This window comes from Tinamus guttatus, unplaced genomic scaffold, assembly GCF_059628265.1.
Source record: "Tinamus guttatus ecotype Peru unplaced genomic scaffold, ASM5962826v1 Tinamus_guttatus_pri_ptg000203l, whole genome shotgun sequence".
NCBI classification, from domain to species: Eukaryota; Metazoa; Chordata; class Aves; order Tinamiformes; family Tinamidae; genus Tinamus; species Tinamus guttatus.
Window position 1 is genome coordinate 2,009,828 of NW_028288737.1, and position 22,201 is coordinate 2,032,028.

Consider the following 22,201-nt stretch of genomic DNA (forward strand, 5'->3'; position numbering starts at 1 on the left):
AGCAAGTTGAAAGGCTTTCCTGGGATAAATCCTGGCCAAAGCAGCCACAGGAAGCAGAAGTGCTTTCTGCTGTATCCTTCCTTATGGAAAAACAGCCTCCTCTCATTATTGGCCAAGGACGGCAGAGTGAATAATAACTGGCTGGTTTTCAGGCACAAACTAAACCTCACCTGCTCCAAGCTGGCCAATCAGCAAGACTGCACATCAGCGTATGTGAAAACTGGCTTTCACGAAATGAAAATTTCCAAGTGCTTTCAAGTCCCACTAGCTGTTCATGAGCCTTAGATGACTAAGTGACTGAGGTGCATGCAGAAATTTTATCTGTAACTCTCAAGGGATTGACCAGTGCTTTGGCTGGGCTTCTACACTACCTCTTCCTTTATTATGGTAGGAGTCAGCACTAGGTCTTCCACAGGATGAAGGAGAACACTGTTCTCTAAATTATCCATCTTTTTACAAACAGAAAGAGAATACAAAACATTTGGCCTCTAATTTGATACAATTAATAATAATTTACAATACATTTGGCCTTTGCAATGTATAGTAGTGATGGCTCACAGTGCTATTGTTTTATGAAATATATGCAAATATTCCACTGTTAGCCTCTTCCAGTACCCCATTCTAAGCTCCCAAATAATTTCAAATAAAAAAAAGAATCAGACAAAATATATCATTTGAATAAGGACAGAGTTGATTACTTTAAAATCACTTAATTCACAAAACTAGGTAATGAAGTGGAAAATAAATCTCTGTACACTATTTTGTCTGTGTTATGGTGCTATCCAGAAATCCCAGGCACGGAGTGGAGCTCCACTGTAACAGGAACTGTTACATATTAAATGCACATGAATATACAAAAGATGCCCAGGACCCTTGGAGGCACAGTCTAACCATTCCAGGAGATGCAAGGTAGGATTGCAATGAACTGAACGGGCTCTGCAATATGCAGCTGTCAATTTGCCAGTTCCCTAGCCATTCCTGAATAATCTTAACTGCCCTTGCTCCACATTTGTATTTCCACAATGTTCAGAAACAAGCCAGAGTTGCACTTAAAATATAGCGTTAAATCTGAGACCAGACTTTATTTGTGCAGTCTTGACAGGTGCTATTTAAGACATTTTTATAACACCACTGCTAATGCTACCAGCTAACTTTCCATCTAATAAAGTGTTACACACTTATTGATTGACATTTCTCCACGGCAGAATTTCCAATACTAGCTTAGTTTGTTCTGTATCAACAAAATAAAATGAAAATGTCATACGATTTTCCAAAGAATAAATAGCACGTTCCCATAACACCTTCTGACTACTCATAGAGGCACTGCAGATTGGGAACAGAGGAAATGCCGGCAACAGAAATGCTCCAGCTCTTTCCAAGGCTAGTCTGAGAGTAGGCAGAGCTGAATGCAAAAGGCACAAAAGCTGTGTACATAGCACGACTGGCCACCTATGTGTTACTAGGCCATGCAAGGAAGCTGCTTTTTCTGATCTGAACTGAGAGAAAATTTAACTCCTTTTTAATGCAGTTCATCTAGCACAATTGAAGAACTCTTCCTTCATAAAACACATGTCCTGTAGAGCAGGGATACTGACTGGTTTGTCCCTCTCCTTAATGTTTTTCTCAAAATGGACCATCCAGATCCCGCATGGCAGTAACAGCAAAAGACCATGTAGGACTCTCATAGGTTATGTGGGATAACCCTGGCCAGGGTTATGCGGGATACTTGTGCCTGAATCTGGGATCCTACATCCCTACATCGCAGAGCTCAAATAAGTACTTTTCCTAGGCTTGCAGGAAAGGCTTTTCATTTTTCATTTGTTTCCTCTTACAAAGCAAGATCTCTGAAAAATTTTAACAGCAGGCCTTGGTCTGGTTTGTGCCAGCAGAACGCGCTAGCTACAAAGGATGGTCTCCTTGGCCACATGCTCCCTCTTGCTGAGTGAGCCCTACAGACATTTACCTCCTTAACACTTCAAGTCCAGCATGTCAGGATAACGAAGGCAGGAAAACAGCAGAAGACTTATGTGGGGAGCTGACATTCCTGTCCAAACTGAAACAGATCCAATAGAAACAGGAGGTTTTGGCTTCCAACCTGAGGTCAAAGCTCTGAACAGTGGATGAATCCAGGAGCTTCGAGCCTGCACCTTGATCTGCAACACTATCCTTGCTGAAGTAGAGCCCAGCAAAAAGTTGCAGCTTTGCTAAAGCAATGTTTGCTGATGAGAAAGGTATTTTAGTTTCCTATTTGTGTATTTTTCTTAATAAGACTAATTTGTAACACAGCAATAAGAATACTTATTAATCACTCATACTAAATGGCCCATCTGAGCTTGGGAAGACAATCCGATAAGAGATTTATGTTGTAGATAACACTGCCTCCACAACCTCTCTGGGCAGCCTCTCCCAGTGCTCTGTCACCCTCACAAGAAAGAAGTTCTTCCTCATATGGAGGTGGAACTTCCTGGGTTTCAACTTACACCTGTTACCCCTTGTCCTGTCACTGGCCACCACGGAGAAGAGGCTGGCCCCATCCTCTTTACATTCTCCCCTCAGGTATTTGTACATATTGATCAGATCCCCTCTCAGCCTTCTTTTCTCCAGGCTAAACAGGCCCAGCTCACTTAGTCTTTCCTCCTAAGATAGATGCTGCAGTCCCTTAATCATCTTTGTCGCTCTCAGATGGACCCTCTCTAGAAGTTCCCCGCCCCTCTTACACTGGGGAGCCCAGAACTGCACCCAATACTCCAGTTGCGGCCTCACCAGAGCTGAGCAGAGGGGCAGGATCCCCTACCTCGCCCTGTTGGCAACGCTCCTCCTGATGCAGGCCAGGATCCATTGGCCTTGGACATGGGGGCACATTGCTGACTCACAGTTAACCTGTTGTCAACCAGGACTCCCAAATCCCTCTCCACAGAGCTGCTTTCCAATAGGTCAACCCCTAGTCTGTCCTGGTGCCTGAGGTTATCCCTCCCCAGGTGCAGGACCCTGCACTTGTCCTTGTTGAACCTCATGAGATTCCTCTCTGCCCAACTCTCCAACCTGTCTAGGTCTCTCTGAATGGCAGTGCAGCCCTCGGGAGTGTCGGCCACTCCTCCCAGTTTGGTATCATCCGCAAACTTGCTGTGGATGCACTTTGTCACCTCGTCCAAGTCACTGATGAACAAGTTGAATTGGGCACTGGACCCAGTAGGGACACCGCTGGCCCTGAGGGACACTGCTGGCCACAGGTCTCCAACTAGACTCGGCCCCATTTATCACAACCCTAAATTTGCAATATTTAATCATCTTTGACAATGGATGAGAATTTTAAGATCATTTTCCCCTCCGTGGAAGGTTCCTTGGGGAATGAATGAAAGGGCCTAATTAGTCTTTTCCATTTCTTCTATTTTTGTGTTGAGTCAGTCATAAGCATCAGGATGTAATAAAATCATCACTATTTTTCTGCTTAAAAATATGAGTTCATTTTGACTACTTGTATCTTTCCCCATGGACCTTTCTGTGAAGGAATGCTGCCCATATTTGTGAGTAAGATATTCAGATGCCGTATTTTTGAAAATTGTACTGCACGTTTAAATGCATTAGGATGAACACTTTAGCCAGGTGAAAAAATAAGATAATTCAGTCTACATTAAAGCGTAAGTAAAAATGCTAGTGAATCCAAATCTGTCATAATTCATTGTCCTCACAGGTACCTCATGAGTAAGATAAATCACTCACAATGCGCTTTTTGAAATAAACCTTTAGAATGTTGGTGCATTAATTTCTTCTTCTGTCAACCTAGTATTTATTTATTTATTCCAAAAGTCAAGAAATATTCAGAATCAAACATATTCAGAAAGATATGTGTGAAGAATATTAACAAATCTAAGTGTACTGGATAATTTTCTTTGTAACTTCAGGATAAATACAGTAAAACTGAAATTTGAAATGAAATGAAGTTTTCTCAGCACTACTGTCTATCATTACTTTAGGGAGGCCACTGGTTATTTCTATCATTTCAAGTAGAAAAGGGCAACATTATTCTTTCTGTTCTACTTGGGGTTATATTTCAGAGGGGATCACAGTATATGATGTATACTGTAAAAAAGGAAAGGCATTCTAACATGTGGACTGGATGTGTGCCTTGCAGAGAAACAGTAAAATGAGCCTATGTACAACAAAATGAGATTTAGTAGCAGCAGAGGGAATCTCCACAAAGTCTACATTTGCACGGGAAAATACAGATATGTAAGGCAAAAATCTAATCCAATAAGCCTGTATCTGCCTTTTTTTTTTTTTTCCCCCAAGGCAGTGGTTCAAAATTATTCAGGCTGTTACGTGCATTAGCGGCAATATCAATATGGAGAGCCTTTAGTTGCCACAGAAGGATGTGGAATAGGCAAAAGATGACAGATTTCAAGGTTTCGATATGGCAAAGAGACAAAAATAAGCTGCCTTATTTGTTTCTGGACATACTTGTTTCGGAAAAACATTCTGTCTGTAAAAGTGCCCTGCCCTTGTTTTTCAGGAATATATCAGAAGTCTTCTCACACCTGCTGCCAAGCTTCCTCCAGGTTGCTGCACACTGGCAGGAAACTAGATAGACTTGACAGAAAAAAAAAAAAAAAAAAAAAAGATCCTTTGGCTGTCCGATTACCCTGGCAACCTCCATTTCTCTGCTCCTTCTTCTGCCTTAGCATTAGGCATCACTGTCACTGTGACAGGCATGTTAGCAGTACTACATCAAGAGTGCCCGTGTGCCTTCTCCACCAAGTCCAATTTACATCTGACTCTTTAACAAAGGTGGAAGCCCTATGACCAAAAATCAGCTACTCATCATTTGCTTCCCCCCAGAATGTGATGTACATTTGCCAAGGTTGATTTTGCATAATCTTCCTTGGGCAAGTGCCTCAATAATTAGGAGTCTGGGCAACAAATATACCAAGAAATGGCATCTTGAGAATATTCTTTTTTAAAAGTGTCTCTGCCTCACGAGGACAGATTGCTCAACTCTTGGGTTTCCAGAAAACTATGAGCTATTTCTTTGCAGCACATATTTTATAGTTGTGTTTTAAAAATTAGGACAAATATTTCACTCTTCCCAAAATCTTCAGTTTTATGTAACAGAGCCTTGAGGCATTTCCTTTTGATTCACTGTTTTGTCCACTTAGTGTAGTTTCTCATTTCTTTTACTACTTATTTCTGGTAGGAAAAGTCTTTCGTAACTGTTCTAGACTGTTCTCACAACAGAGGAATCTAACCAATACCTAGTCTTTGAGACAGAAATCTATAAATGCTCTGAAGACCTATATGTCTGGCTTCCTCCTCCTCTTTCTCTGCAAGGGAGAGAACAGGAGGACTGCTTTTTCTTTCTTTGTGGCTTTGACAACGGATTATAGAAAAATCATCAGTTTTTCGAAATGTTTCACAAACCTCATTAAGAAGCAGGTGAAAGAGCAGCTTGCATGGGATGAGGAAAATTTATATTAGCAAATGAATATTAAGCAATTATTTAGTATCATTTTCATACTTGCTCATAATTTCAAACTATTAGCAAATATTAATCAAAGGCAGGGAGGAATTTTGTGCAAAATGTAGCCCCCATATTTTAAGAAAGAATATATGAGGCTTTGTCTAGTAGTAGATCCATCAGTAACATCCCAGTGACTCTCCTGTTCCAGTCCATCTACACAGAAAGAGTTGGAGAAGTGACACACTGCAAAATATTGTAAATCTCTCTCCTCTCCTCTCCTCTCCTCTCCTCTCCTCTCCTCTCCTCTCCTCTCCTCTCCTCTCCTCTCCTCTCCTCTCCTCTCCTCTCCTCTCCTCTCCTCTCCTCCCCTCCTCTCCGCTTCCCATACCATACCTTACTCTACTCTACTCTACCCTACCCTACCCTACCCTACTCTACCCTACCCTGCCCCACCCTACCCTACCATGTCTATGCTGGCTCTGCATTTACAGCCTTCTACATTGAAAGTAGAGCAAAAGGGGCATTTCATTCCCTGTATGGGCAAATCTGCCCCGGAGTGGATTAATATGAAGACAGAAAAATATGGAAATCATGAAAATGATGTCTTCTAACAAACCGTGCTCACAGAGTTATCACTAGAATTTCCTATGGTAAGCAAAGGCAGAACAAAATCATGGTACTTGCAGGCACCACAATGTGGTAACTATTTACAGGTGCTGACTTCTTGATAGTTATGGCTTTTACTATGTACTGTGTGATTTTTTTTTCCCTCAACACTAATAAAGTACCAGCTTTAAAACACATAGCCAACACAGAATGGAATGTTTGTCCCTCTTAAATGTTGAGCAGATTTTTTTTTAAAGTTTGGTAGGAATAATAAGTATCTGGATTATTTGAAGATAATTTTCAGAAAACTGCTCAAAAGTAGGGAATGCTATCATCAGTGTTTGATGGGAAATAGTAATAAATACAGCTTTGGCGAAGTTGCTATGTGGCTTCACAATGCAGCCTAAGGATATCACTCTCTAAGGTAAAGAGTATATTATTCCTGTATGCATTTATGTGTGAAGGAAAAAAAAAAAAAGTAATTTTTGCCATTCATCATCATTACTGCTGAATAGGTTAAAGACATGTTTCAGAAGGTCTTGCCTATTCAACGCAGTGCTTAGGAACGGTTTTATCTCCTTCATTGGAGACAGATGGCTTCAATTGTCTTTTTAATGTCTTGATGATTAGGAAGTAAAGAATAGTATCAAACATGGTTGAATTTCCAAGATTAACACAGGTAGATGGAATTCAATCACCCTGCATACACCAGGAAATCAGGCTGACTACCCTTTAACGTGCAAAAAATACAACGTGTATAAAGCTGAAAATTGTGCAGGACTATCTTGCTCTGCTGCTTTTCAATTCTCTCTCCAATAATTTCAAATGTTAATTTTTATCTGAAGGCTAAAACCACGGCAGCAAAAGTTTCTCTGTAAGGATAAGTGTGCAACTTCCACTCTGCTGCAGCTCTGACAACTTTCTGCTACTTAAAAACAAGAAACATGCCAAGGAAGTTAAGAGTACTATTATTCAAAGTAATACTTTTGCTTCAGATGCCTGAAAGGGAACTTTCGCTTGGAAAGAAAATGTATTTTTGTTTCTGAAAACCCTTATTAAAATGTTCACACAACATATACAGTAGTGTGTGGAAGAAAGACATGTATTTTGCAGAAAAGAGAAAGACAATGAAAGGGGTTATTACAGTGGCAGGCTTATGCTGCTCTAGTGAAGACTGTGTAAACACTTCCATTGTAAATATTTATTTCCAGAAGTTTGTAACTCATATGTAGAAACTCTTCCTGCCTGAAACTTGACTTGATGTCTCCATAAGCAGCAACATACAGTGTGAAGAAAGAAGCACTTTATCTATCTGCTTTACAATTAGATATACACAGAAGAGGAGAAAGGCTACATGGGGTTTATTAAATCTAGGGCTGCTCTGTTTTCAAGAGGAACTTTTTGCAGCCATTAAGATACGCTTTGGAGTACTTGCATAAAACATCTTAGATCTGGTTCCTCTGACTGCTGCAGCAAACCAAGGGAATCAGTGAACCTGACCCATGAGGAGTGTTCACAAGTCAGAGATGCACAAATGAACGTACTTCATATGCAAAGACATGCTGTTTGCATGGGAGTATCTGCTGTTTAACACCTGATTGATTTGCTTGAAAACCAGCCCCGGTGGAAAAGGCAGTGAGCCATGCTCTAGTGCTATATTAACATGCATTTGTCAGTCATAATCTGCACTTGCTGGTAGAGTGGTGGAAGAAGCATTACAAAAGCTTTAATAGAGACTTGCTACAAGAGGCTACGTCATAGCTCGGTTACTTACACGAAATTCAAGAGAGAGAACAAGTAAAAACAAAAAAGATTCATTTTTTGCTGCTTAGTAACCAGGGTGAGACATGCAAGATAACAACTGTCAGCTGATACTAACAAAATCCAGCAGTGTGGGTGAGACTAAGCACCACACAGATATTTAACACAATGCTCTCAGCAAAGGAGCTGTGTAAAACTCATTGATTACCTAACTTCTGGAAACAAGCTAGCTGCCAGCAAATTGTACAGCTCATACAAGAGTTCAATAGTCTCATTTGGAAGAACTTGAAAGAATTATATCCATGGGAACAGGGATATATGAAACAAAGTAGCGGGCTTTAAACTGCACCAGCTTGTTGCTTCTCCAGGACCCAACGTGCTGACTTGTGCTAAGGGATTCCTTTTTTATCAGGGTGCCTCAGGTGCATATCCCATCTGTTGATACCAATTACAGCAGATCGCCAAGTCTTTATGAGCTCTAAGTTCAGTCCACCAGCCACACTGTGCTTATCACACAAAGGAAAAATGATGTTAACACTTTCTCATCCAAATTGCACACTTTTAATGTATCATTCTGGAATGGAATAATATGATCATTCTGGAATAATGAGGATGATTATCCTGGAATGGAAACAAAACCTTCTTCTTATTATTATTAGTTGGAAAAATTTCCATTTGCTAAGTGTTCTAAAAAATAAATCTCTCGAAGTCTTCAGTCTTCCAAGGTGGAAGACACCAATCTACATGTCAAAATCTAGTTAGTATGCAACTTGGTAATACTTTAATAAACAGGCAATCATGCAACTCCCAGATCTGTTAAAAGCAGATTGGTAGTCTATTACAAACTGATTAAATTTGCCACTTTTTCACTTCAAACAATTATATTTGCACATTATTACTTGATGTGTTGAATATAGCTTAAGAAGAACACAGGACAATTTAATATCAATCATACAAACTCCTCAGAGATTTAAAACTGACTCATGCAGTGATATTTCCCTTCAAAGAACAATAGGCATGTGCAGCTATAAAATCTGGGGTGGGGAGGAACAGAAGAAGTTATTTAAAGACTAATGTGATGTAAACATTCAGGGAATTAAACAAGCAGCTTAAACTGCTGTGTTGCATTTATGTGTTTATACAACTCCATTTGAGACGTGCCTTTCTAGGAGGGCTAACAGTGTGCAAAGGCTTTGCCAGGAGGCCGGCGTACTGGAGGACAACACACACCAACCCTTGCACAGCAGCATCTATCAGTACATTTCAGACAACTTTAAAGCACAGATGAGGAATTTTAACCCTGTTCCAGAGGTGCAACAGCCTAGAAAAAGAAAGGGGAAGAAACTCATTCATGTTCTTCATTTGGTCATGGGCAGAGCCACAGAGGAAACCTAAACCTCTTGAGACCAGTGCTTTGCTTTTCCTCCCAAATGGAGCTACAAAACCATTTCTCACCTAGCCTTAGAAATAAGCTGCTAAAGATATTATCCATCAACAGACTCACAGCTGGATGAATTTTGGATTTGCGGCAAGCTCTCTGCCCGTTTTTAATGGATTTAATTTTTTTTCAGAGAGTCCATCTCAGACTCACTGCACTGGGGGAGCCCTGCGTGTCTCATCCACACGTACACAGAAGAAATGGGTGAGATTTGGCCCAAGCAATGGCAGCTGGACCAGTCACAAACCCTTTACATATTTGTTACTATTCCTTTTATTCTTCTCCTTGACTAGATATTTCTTCACATGGTATAAAAGAAAAAGTGAAGCAAAGAAATTGTTTTGCCTGATGGTGATACTGGTACTTTGACTTTCAGTTCACTATAGCATCCAATGCTTGGCTTTAAAAATCCAAGTAATAAAATCCTCATGCTTGGTATTTGCTATGCAAGTGGTGATGGGTGATAAAGCTGTATCTAAAGTTGCTTCAGATGGCAATCTCTCGTGTATCCCACAGAGCTGCCAGAAAGATCTTCTGGGTAATATCTTGGAGCAAACAACTGTATTACAAACTGTAACACAGCAAAATAAATAAATTGTAAATAAAATGCCAAATGTACTTGTGTGTCTTTCCATTTTGGGATTCAGCTAGGAAGTGAAACCCACTAGCACCACCAGCTAAAGGTTAAAGGAACAATCCATCTCTCCTCAGAAGAAGAGGTTGTAAAAGCCCCAAATGAATCAAGCAAATGCACGTGGAGTAACTTCTGTTAAACCAAGAGTGTATTTTGCTTTTCCACTCAAAAAGCTATCTAACATTACAGCTGACAAACCATACCTGAAAATTAGAATATGAACTGTAGCAAAATGCTTATTAAAGAGTATAAACTGAAATCTAAGTAACCACTCAGGTACACATAGCCAAAAAAAGAGAGGTAACAAACTTACCTTGCGTAGCAATGTAGTGATTCGGTCTATGATAACCCTAAAATAAATGGGAAAATATTATAAACAATGTGTACCTTGGTCATGTTACTATGTGTGAAATTTCATTTAGAGTAGACTCCAGTAAAAATCACAACAATAAAGGCATCCTATTAGATGCAAAAGTTGTGCTTTGTAGTGGGGGAAGGGTGAAAGAAGAAGGGAATGCGAAGCAAATACATTTTCTGCAAGATGCTTAAGCTACAGCCTTGCACATTAGGGGACAGAGGCAATACGTTCTTTAAGTCCCTTGTTGGCTCTGCTGAAAATGAAGAGCATGAAATTCTCTCAAGTGCTTGCAGTTAATGGCATTGGGTGCCCATGGAGGCTGAGATTTACCTCGGAGCTATCGCTGCGGCATGCGAAGCCAATCCCCTCTTTAACAGCTAAGCAATGCTAGATTTGCGTTTGGCTGGGGGAAGAGTGGGGGCAAGTCCACTCTGCCCTCTGGGATTTATGAATTATTTCTGAACAGTAAAGGGGATGGTAACTCTATGAGTAAATAGTTTGCTAAGAATACTCTTGTTCACCTATAAATAGGAAGAGCATAAGACATTCTATGTTTCTCTAAAGAGAAGAACAACTTAATCACAGGCTAGCTGTGCAATAAAGACTAATACTCCATGGATTCTTTGCAATATTGAATAGGAAGCCAAGAGGGAACAATACCATTTATACAGTATTTGACTTTCTGATGTGATGGGAGTGTTACCAAAGGTTTAGACCACCAGATGCACCAGGATGCTGACAAATCCAGCTACCAATACTATTTTCTCAGTAATGGTTAGGTTGCAGTGCCAGTCATCAAAAGCAAGTGGTTAAAGGTGCAGATCACCCTGTCAATTTCTTTATAAGGGAGCCCCCCTACAAGGGGGACCCTCTATATCTCCTTATAAGAGACTCCCTTTAAGAGGCAATGCAGGGTAAGAAAGACTGGAAATAATTGAAGACACCTTGAATCATGCAGAAAATGTAACATGAATTACAGAATTGATTCCATTATGTGCCACCGAAGCAAAATTTGAAAGTCTATGAACTGAGAATTGTTTAGATAGCTATATAGCTGCATTTTTCCTCCTGCAAGTTATCAAATATCCCTAGCTGCTGGGATTAAATGATTCAGCAACACAGCACAGTGAGGCCCAAGGGAAAAAATTATAACATAACTCTTGCCCTTTCCCTCTTCTATCCAAGCAAATTTCATCATGTTTGTGATGGTGCCATTCCCATATTAACATGTTTATTCTGACAACAAGGAAACTGTACTAATCACCCCATGCAAGAGAAACATCACAGCTGCTTCTGTAGTGGAAAAACAAGCATTTCCAAAGGAAAACCAACTAGCCAGATTATAAACAAAAAATGCTGCTTTTTATGGATGTGTTGTCCTTTGAAGATATCTGCAGCTCTCCATGCTTTGCACTGAAGCCATCTCCTGAGGCTTAAGAATGAGGGTGAAGTTTTTTCCTCACCCCCTGTTTCTTTTAGAGCCAAATTCTCTCTATCCTTCTGTTTTTCCATAAGCAAAAAATGGTTGCTATGAAGTACCTTATAAGCATTTTAAATGAGACCATATGCTCCAAATTTTCCTTCCTCATTTTTTGTAACATTTTACAGTCAGATCCAAATCAGAGCTCAGTGATGGCGCCTAAAATGAAAATATTCAGTCTGAATGCTTCTGTATCTTAGAGAAGTCTGAAAGTGAATTCAAACCTAACTCTTCAACAGGAACTCTCTACTTTTTTATGATAGAAATTGCTCACCTCAGAGTGTCGTGAGATTCCTAAATAAAAATATTTCCACCTGTGCTTTTTCCTCTTGGTAAACATGAGACTTTTTCAGACAGCAAGGGACTGAAAAGAAATCTAGGCTTAACCTAATGGCTGTTGAACACATTAATGAACATCAATAGAAGAAAGTATTTTCAGACTATTATTGTACCTGAAATAAACCTACCTTTTTTGTACAGCTCTACTTCCTCAAAATTCTGAGAAAATAATCTATTATCTTTCTTTTCTCACACCGTTTATTAAAGTTGAACCAAAAACTGTGGCACATTATTTTGAAGATGTCACTTCAAGACAAGAAATATTTAGCAGACCTGCTTCTTATGAAGCAACAGTTGTACTAACATCTAGTACGCCATGTAAATAAAAAAATTATTAACTTTGTTTTTCCTATTCTGGCTTTAGATAGTATTGACTTTCTAACGATTTTCAATTCTACTTTTGAGTTCATTCTTTCAACCAAACACATTCTGTCTCTTAAAGAATTTATTCTAATGTAAAACATTAAGTTAACATGATGCAGAATGAACAAAGAAGCCATCTTCAATAATTAAACAGCCTACATATTTAATGAAATGTCTTGCTTGCATTAGAAGTACTGGTTAACAGCTGAAGAATATACTTTGAAGGCGACTTAAAAGCGCAGAGATGACAAGAGATTGCAAATCTCTGCATTAGGCATTACAGAGTTTTGTCACATTAATATGCAAACAGCTTCCTTTTGAATGTGGAATGATGCCAAGTTGTTGACAGAAAGTGAAAATAACGTTTTGCTGGTCCATATAAGCACCAGCAGGCAAAGTAGCCATACGGTGATCCTGGCAAGGCTTCAGTCGAGCGGTGGTTTGAGGAAATGACTCCTCTCATTGGCTTACTGGCAAAAACTTTGAGGCTTTTCTTTGCTGCCAGTGTACACCTAGTCTCCTATGACAGCACTTTCCAACGGTGTTTAGCTGTGATATCTGTTACAAATTATGAGTAACATGCGAGAATAATAAAAGCTGCCTCTTTGATTGAACACCATGTTAACTATGTTGCCTACATCAGCATACGCACATCAATATAATTTCCATTGATGTAATCCGAGTTTGTCTCTCCTTCAATGGGCTGCAGTCTCACTCGAGAATGATCGTCTGAAATGGCAACATTGGAAAGAAGAAAAAAGCAATTAAAGACACATGCAGTAACAAATCCTTCATTAAAATATTATGTTAGAGCCAAACTAAAATTTCAGGACTTTAAAGTTCAACTTTATATTGTTGTCCATGAAAACACGTCATTTCAGTCATTCATAAGTCTTTCCAGATTCCCTCTGGTTTTCAGTTTGAATGCCTTAAGTATATCTAATGCACAATTATGTCCTTTTTTTCTCAATAATACACCTTTTGTCAAAAAAATAAATAACAATAAGTTGTCAAAGATGAGGTCATTTGCAAACGTTTCTGCCTGTCCTTAAAATAAACTCGAGTGGTTCTACACAATATACTCCCACCGCACAGTTTCTGAAGGAAAGTTGTTATATTTTCAGTAAATGAGAAAGCAAAATAAAACAAGGACAAAAAATAAGCAGTCAAATAGCGGGCTTGCCCCTGCATTTTGCAGCATTGTGGCACTCTATATGTAGCCAGGAATCCTACATATCAGCAAGCTCTTCCAACTCTAATTTCCAAATTCCAGTTCAAAACACCCGGGTATGAGTTAGGTTGCTATCAGCTGTCTTGCTTTAGGATGCACAGCAGTGATTAAGGGTGGTAGCAGCCAGATCCCTCTCATAAAAGCTCTGTGGATGCTGGTAGGGCTTCTTCTCTTGCGAGAATTTGGAAAATGCTTCTCTGGGTTCAGAAGTGACCAACCATGATGGCTCTTCCAGAATGCTGCAGTAGTTGTTGAAGAAATAATGCTTTAAGGAAATATAAGAGTATGATCTCAAGGGCGGAGGCATGGTCGATAGTCACTTTACTGATGTTTTATTTACAAGCTACTCTTGTTAATTAGATACCTGTGTATTATTGTTATTAACTGCTGCCTGCTACCTGAGTTAATCTTTCTTGCCGCTGACTAAGAGGCCTTAGTGCCTGACATTTTGTTGTTAGTGAAAATACACATTAGAGCATCTGAAACTTGCAACCCACACTCTTAAAGTCTAATTTATTTTCAACTTAACAGCCCCTAAAATTTAACAGTGAGGAAAGAACACGAGGTGGCTTAAAGGTACGATCTCATCATAATTAGAATAATAGTTGTCCACCTTGTGAGGGGGGGAAGTAGAGGGCAGCATGTCCAACATCACTGTCATTTATCAAGTGGTTCTTAAAATAACATTGTTTTAGAATAAGTCAAGAGCTCTTTGAATGGATGAGTAGGAAAAGAAGAGGCAAACTGTTCATTTCATCCTCTTTTATGCTCCAAATTGAAGGACTATAAATCTCAGAACCTCATTACCTTCCCTTGGGAGTGAGAAAGGGCACAGTAGTAAACAAAAAAGCAAATCCGAATTAATTAGAATTCCAGCCGTGGGTTCCCCACAGCTAATATCTTGCTAGTTTCCTGTGACTATTGCACTTAACAGCCTTTGAAGAGGAGTTTTTTCCAAAGATGCTGATATATTGAAATCAGTTATGTTGATCAAGTCAGCCTTTTCATCCTATTTATTCACTTTTCCAAGACTAACTGTTTTATAGAGATGTGATCTTCTGTTACATAAACCACGATCATCTGTCCATATCAAGCTATGTTTACCCAAGTGCTCTGCTATTCTCTGCTTATTTAAGCTTTTTGTTAGCTTATTCAGAACAGAGGTTAGGATTGCAGGCCCTTAAATCTTAGAAACCATCTTACATAAGAAACATACAGCATTAGAAACTTTCTAATCTTCAATTGCTGCTGTTAGGCTTTTGGGATCTGATCCAACTTCTGTTGAAGTCTAAGGACTCCAGAAGTCAAGCTGGCTTGGACTCATGGTGTATCTTCATCTGCGTTTCCATGACTTCATGCATCATTTCCTTAAAAGCACTCTCAACAGAACAAGTCATGCTAGTAAAGATCTTCACTGTTATCTTTCTTGAGTTACGCAGGGCAGGATTCGGTTGTCTAAACACAAGCAAGCACTGAATGCCACTTTACACATGCCAGGTTATACTGTTTAGTCTTCAGCTGCCACTGCAGAAGGACAGTCTTATACGGGTATCGTGTTATATTTGTTGGTCCTGCACAGGCATTCTGGAAAATATGAATCCTGACTTTGATGGCTTGAATGCCAATGAGTTCCACATTTGGACCACCAAAGCTTAAATTTCCTTAACATGGTCCTAGTGTCAAATTTAAAAATGTAATGCTAAAAATATACTTCCTGTTATTTACTTTAGACTGAATCATGCAAATGAATAACACTACCTCTTCTTTATTTCTGCTGCTATTTTAGTATTTCCTTCGCTCCATTCTTTCCTTGTATATTTTTTTTTCCTTCAGATTTGGCAAAACTAAATACATAGGTCCAGGCTTCTATCTCCATATGACCTCTCTGTCCTTTTCTCTTCTCACGTGAATCTTTTCTAATGCTGCATTTGCACCCAAGTTTCATGGAATTCTGGAGGCAATGGACTGTTCAATGCTATTAAATTGCAGTGGAGGTGGAGAAACTCCCTTCGTTGATTACTTTAAAAATGTGTTAACTCCTTGCAGCATGGCAGCATTCCTTAATTTGAAGAAATTCTTTAGTCAGTCAGAAAAATGTTCCCATGCTTACATCAGTACACCAATTTTACCCTAAGAGATACACATATAAACAAATGCATCCACATGCTTATTTTTAAATAGACTGTAGGTTAATTGTGCAGGTTTTTTAGGCTTTTTGTTTTGTTTTGTTTTACTTTATACCTTACCTTTCTCTTAACAACTTTTCTTGTAGCTTTTAAATACACTCTTGTCCAATTCATTGCTTTGATATCCTCCTATTACAATATCAGATTTAATTTTGCACTATTCATTTATGCCTTTCAGCTGTGTTAGAATCTATTTGCCTTTGTGGTACTGATAAGAGATAGAGAATGTAAACATTTCATTCTCATTTCCCTCATGTTACATACAACATGCATATTATCAGTCTGCAGGCTGGGATCACTAACATGTGCTTGGAGCAGCCACCTGAGCAGCAGTGAGCCTTTCTTGGGGGCTGTCTTGCTGAATTCTTTGCAAATTGGCATTTTACAGAAGTCTCAGCTAAAAGCTTGAGCTGCCTGCAAAAGCTGTGGTCTATATGCTATTTAGTCAGTGCTGAGTTAGGCAACAATACATAGATAAGCCTTCCCCCCCCAGTCTCTCCTGAGGAAAAGAACAATAGATTTTACCAAACCCCACGCATAGCCCTACACAATTAGGACAGACACATGATTTTCTTAGGTGAAAAAAGTTCATTCAGCAGATGCAGATTGTTCCTAGTTCTTAATGAGAAAACAGAAAAAAAGTGCATTTGTGTTCAATACAGAAGGAATACATTTTCTGGGGGTGACTGGACTGTGGCCATGATTGAGCTAATTGATAGAGGCTCACAAGTAGTAGTTGCCATCATACAGCGGGGCAGGGCACGCTTGTAGCCAATTAAATGCACATCAGTTGGGTAATGTAAAGCATGCTGCTATTCTGACAAGCTCCTGCAACGCTAGCAGCCTGGTGCTATTGTTTTGGTTCCCTCAGAGAGCAATAATGACTACAAGCAATAATGTAACAGTAGTGTCTGGGGGAAAATTTAAATAAAGAGGATAAACGGTCAGAAAAAAATCCATTAAACTCCCATGGAAAAAATACACATCTCACTATAATCGGGTACCCATAATTGGAGGTATCTAAACCATCTGCAGTATTTTTGATTCTTTAAATAGAGCATAAGAGTGGATTTTATTCAAATAATTTTCAGTGAAAGCCACTGCTTTAACAACTACTTCATGAAAATTTTCAAAAGTGGACCTCCAAAACTGTAGTCACCAGCTCTTGGGCCAAGCAAACATTCATCAGTAGAAAAACGTAATTATACACTTAACTTCTCCATTTGCATACATCTATTTAACAGATGACAAACTGTGGGTTGTTTTAGCCTCTCTTTCAAGATATTGCCCTTTACTATAATGAGTTTTAATTTTAACTTGCATTCTCTGTGTTTTCACAGCTCCATAATAGGGAGTTATTGATAACAACTCCATCCAACTCTTTCCTTTTGCTAAATACTGATGACATTAGAAGCAAATTGGGATCCAAATGATCACAGTAACATTTGCCCTCTCAGTGAGCCTGCAGTATTACTTGTAATTGCCATTGATTTGTGCATCTAATATCTTTTACTTGCTTTCCCTTTGCTACTCGTCACTTCATTACCTCAGTCATACAGCACTATTAGTCTTCTGTTTACTTCAACCAAAGGGAGTCCAAGTGACAGGCTGCGTATAACATGACATTAAAGAGGGGACTGACAAAGCTAAACCCTGCCAGAAACAGCATATCTATTGTCACAGCCTTAGACAGGAAACAAAATTTCACAAAGGAAAAATGAACATAAAAGTATTTGGTATTCTTATGTATGCCTTCAGTATTTTTACTTACATAATAATGATAGCAATACAATGTATTGAGCTATATGCTCACAAAACAAGAAGTTTGTGAGGCATTAAAGATTGCTTGGTGAGAAACAACCGTAACCATGTCTAGTTAATCTACTTTCTTTTACATGTGTTCTAGCCCATCATGATGTCCGCATTTCCCTAGCAAACTTTATTTTCAGTATACAATATGCCATCCACACACACAGCAACGCAGTCACGTCCAATCCATTCAAAATGACATGGCAGATATCATCTGCCAGGCCTCCTGTGCCTGGCCCACAAGCCATCTTGTGTGCACAAGTATTTCTTGCTGATTCTCCTTCTCTTTCTATATCAAATAAGAGATCTGTTTTCTCTTCCTACTTGCTAGTTCTCCTTCTTTTTCTGCATCAAATAAAAGATCTGTTTTCTCTTCCTAGACTGTCTCAGCCCACCAAGGTCACAGTGATAAAAGGGGCTAGTCACAGCACCTACTGCAGTAGTGGTTGCTGAGTTGTTAGGTACGTTACATGATCTCTCCCCAAAGGCTATCCTTTCCCTTCATGTTTACGACAACGATCACTCACATGCTGTGACCATTGCTTATAGACCTGCTCATAACTGCTTCATGGTTGTCTGCCTAGCTCGTACATGCACTTACCCTTCATGTCTAAATCACTTAGATTGTGAAGGAGCAATCAAGGAAGGGATCATCTCCTACGTATAGCCTGGGAATGAACAGTTCCATGTGCAACAACACAAGCATGTAAACAGTAATGTAATTTTACTGAACTTGGTATATTTGTTGCCTCATTATCCATGCACAGCATCTACTGCTCCAGTGCTTACCAGTCTCATCGAGCTGGTTTTAGAGGTCATTCACAAAAACACACTATCATCCCCTGAAGCTCTTCATTAGTATATCTAGCCTTGGCACTATTAAGTAAAGCACAGTAATTCATTTTTTTTTAACTGAAGTTAAATGGGCAAATCATGTCTGTCATTCTGCTTTCAAGCAATACCTAGGCAATACTGTCCAAGCCTATGGTGTCCAGAGCCCAAAGTGAAGATACTGATGAGATGATCGGTACTCTCCTACCAAGCTACCAGGAGCAGTCTGGGTGCTGTTAGAGTTGGGTGATGGTCAAAAACAACATTCCCCATTAGGCAAATTTGGATGAGAGGAAGGAAGCTATATAGCATACAGGTGGAGAAAAAGCATTCAATCTGACAGATATCTCAAAAAAAAATCCTGATTTTTATTTTCTTAATTAGAGAAGAGGAATATGAGACAGAGCATGAGGCTGGTGGTCATTCTTATCAGATGCTGAAAGTTAACACAGTGCACAATTATGCTGTCGACACTTACATGCAATGATATTCCCATATCTATTTTTCATTCTATTCTCATCTTTCTTAGCTGAATCCCACGGTGCAGATTGTCCTTCAAAGAAACTCTAAAAAAGGAAGGAAAGTGACATTAAGAAATGCATACAGCAATAGTTACCTTAAAGAAAAACCAAGGAGAAGGGCAAACAGTACTTAGGGGTACTGTTGTTAAAGTGTCACCTACCTCATCTTTTTATCGAACATAAATACAAGTTTCCTATTTAAATATTATTCATGCATAGCTCTAAGTTTTATCGAAAACTTGACACAAGATTATTTGTGTAACAGTCAGAAGAATTTCTGCATGTGAAGTGCTAGCCAACCTTTCCAAAGCCGCACACCTGCAACACGAAGAGTCCTTCATTTGTGCTATCAAAATTCTCTTGATATTTACACTCACATAAAGCTGAGCTTCACCATCATTGCTGGAGTTGCTCCAGTATTTGAGAGCAGAATTTCACATTGCACTACCAGCATATTTTTGGCATATTCACAACCTTCAGTTACCTCTTGACAGATGACCATACACAAACCTGCATGATCTTAACATACATAGGCATTTGAAAACATTTGGATTCAACTGTCATGTATGTGTCCCTTAGTGATGATTATGTTGTTAGTGAACAAAAATGTGATTTTATGAAAAATAAAATGTATCTAATATTCACTCAGCCTCTGTACTGTATTTAATAAGCTTAATGCAAATAAGAAATCTGAAGGTACTAAAAATATCCTTTTACATGAAAAAATACACAAAAAATTGCTCAATTTCTTGACAAATTCAGTATATTTGTAAATCATGTAATATAAATGCACTTCATCACTCCATATTGAAATAATAACGTTGGCTTTAAAATATCGTGTCACCAAACCAGCTAGTAGAACTCTATCAATCAGGAGGATGGCTGATCTTAATTCTTGTTTTGATCTTTTTATGTCAACGATCAGCACACATTGAATCTTTTGATTCAAGAGGGGTGTGTAGGCGCAATACTATTTTGATAACAGAATCCCCAACTAAGTTCCATTAAGTTCCCAAGCTAAACAGGGGAAACTAGGCTTGTTTCTTGCAAGACCTCTACACATTCTGAGTAGTTTAAAGTAGAAAATGGGCTACCATTACTGTCCTTTGTCCTCATAATTGAAGCACATTGCTTTTCAAATCCCAACAATCTGCATTAGTAAACAGCATAAAACTCAAAGCAATCCCTTGATCTCTTGCTGAAGTCAATGGAACATGGGGGCTTTCAATGTCTAAAATTCTAACAAGTTCCCTGGAGTGGTGGTTTTCAACTTAAGATCTGAAGAGCTCTGGGACTCCCTGGATTCTGAGAAATCTGTAAGTGATGACATAAGACGAACAGGCAGCTTGTCAGAAGACTTCAGTTTGTTTCTCCTTCTCTGTATCTCCTTTTTACATGTTTGCAAATTGTAATGAATAAGATCCACTAACAGAAATAAGCCTCTCCTTAATCACAGGGCACCACCATTGGCTCTGAGAAATGTACATTACTATGAGGACAGAGAAAGTGCAGCCCTGAAAATCTTAAGATGCATTACAGCTGTATACAGCTTGCCAAAAGGGCACCAATCATTATCTGTGATGGGATTAAAAATGTGCCAATAGTCTCTGAAGCAAGTGTTCCAGCTCCAGAGCACTCTTGACCCATGCTGGATGGAAAGTACTTTTGTGGTAAACCAGATTGCCCAGAGTAAGGAGCTGTTTTCCCTTGGTAGAGACATTGATCTGTGTCTGAGTTTCTTGCAAAGTTCACACTTATTCTTAGACAACATTGGAAGATGAATAATTAATCACTGTTTAAAGGTAAAATAGAAGTGGAAATGTTCAGCAATGAAGTTCCAAAAGTAGAACAAAGAAACTAACTCTTGATAATGTCCCAAACCAGTCAGGTTATGTTCTGCAGGATTTTGCCTTTCCGAAAGCTGAGCCACGGAAGATTTCTCTCTTCCTCACAGTACTCCGCTAGAGACCGGTTCACAGATTTGGTTCTCCGAGTTGATGGACAGGATACTACCCAGCAAGTGGTTTGGGATTTGATTCACTAAGCATTACATGTGTGATAGCAGAGAAAGAGTGTTGCTGGTACAGTCTATACCTTGAAATATGGAGGATCAGAATATACTCCCAGGGCCCTCCCCTTTCTTCCTGTCCAACTAATGAACTTTTACAGAAATTGCTTTAAACCAATCGATTTGAGCAAGTCTCTGGAGGTGAGTGGGAAGCATTTGTACTGTATTGAATTCAGGAAAGATATAAAATAGGCAATGTACTGGTTTGGGCAGCCCGTCTGCTTCTCATCTGCTGAAGTACGGGCTCAATTTCTCACACCTGCTTGGAACTTCTGGGCACAATGATAAGCTTAATGAGCCTTAGAGATAAAAATACCTCCTAATAATATATCTACGAACCAGATAATTCTGTTTTCAGAACACTTATATTTCAAACACAATAATGAGAAACAGGAGGCATTCTTCAGTTTCCAGTTTCTCTATACTGACTTCACTTTCTTCTTTAAAAAATAGATTGTAGAAAAAGAATTCCATACATATAATTTTCTTTATTTTTTTTCCACCAATATATCAGTGAATGAAAGAAAATCTACGATAACTTAATTTTGTAGATCCAGGCTATTTTACTTCTTTTTTTTTTTTTTGGATGCACACAGGTATTTCAGTGAGAGTGCACAGAAAAGATAATTTGAAGGAAGAGGTATCGCAGTGCGAGAGCATAAAGAGAAACTGTTATTGTAAAAGACAGCTGGCGTGTCATTTCTTAAATCCCCTATGTGCTACCATTACACATACTGCAACAGCACGATAATCCACAATGAATTATAAGGAGAAATCCCATTCGTCCCACAAGTAAAGAACAGAGCAGATACCTTATAACAGATGATCTTTCAAGATCTTTCCTAACTTATGAGAAATACAAGTTGCATTCTGGATTTTTTTAAAATGTCTATCTTGACGTATCACTCTCTGGGGACCCTGCTGCACCACAGTCCACACATTATCTTAGTTGCTATTCATTCTAACTCATCCTGTAACGTTCCTTACAAATGCAGACTATTAGGAAGATATATGCTCCCAAGCAGCTTCATTCCACCGAATGTCTGGCAAGGGTAATGGAGAACTTTAAATGAGCGTAGGGCATTTCTCAAATCATTTAAAATACATATTTCTTTAATTCA

The 22,201-nt window shown here is 39.0% G+C and overlaps 1 protein-coding gene across 1 annotated transcript in view; it reads right to left on the reverse strand.

Moving 5' to 3' along the window:
* PTPRM (protein tyrosine phosphatase receptor type M) overlaps nt 1–22,201 on the reverse strand; it is a 423,056-nt gene that overhangs the window by 38,796 nt on the left and 362,059 nt on the right. Inside the window, exons 22-24 of the mRNA XM_088524079.1 lie at nt 18,970–19,057; nt 13,087–13,163; nt 10,208–10,244 (exon numbers count right to left, since the gene is read on the reverse strand). Of these exons, the coding sequence (XP_088380205.1) occupies nt 10,208–10,244; nt 13,087–13,163; nt 18,970–19,057 (202 nt within the window). The remainder of the gene's footprint in view (nt 1–10,207; nt 10,245–13,086; nt 13,164–18,969; nt 19,058–22,201) is intronic.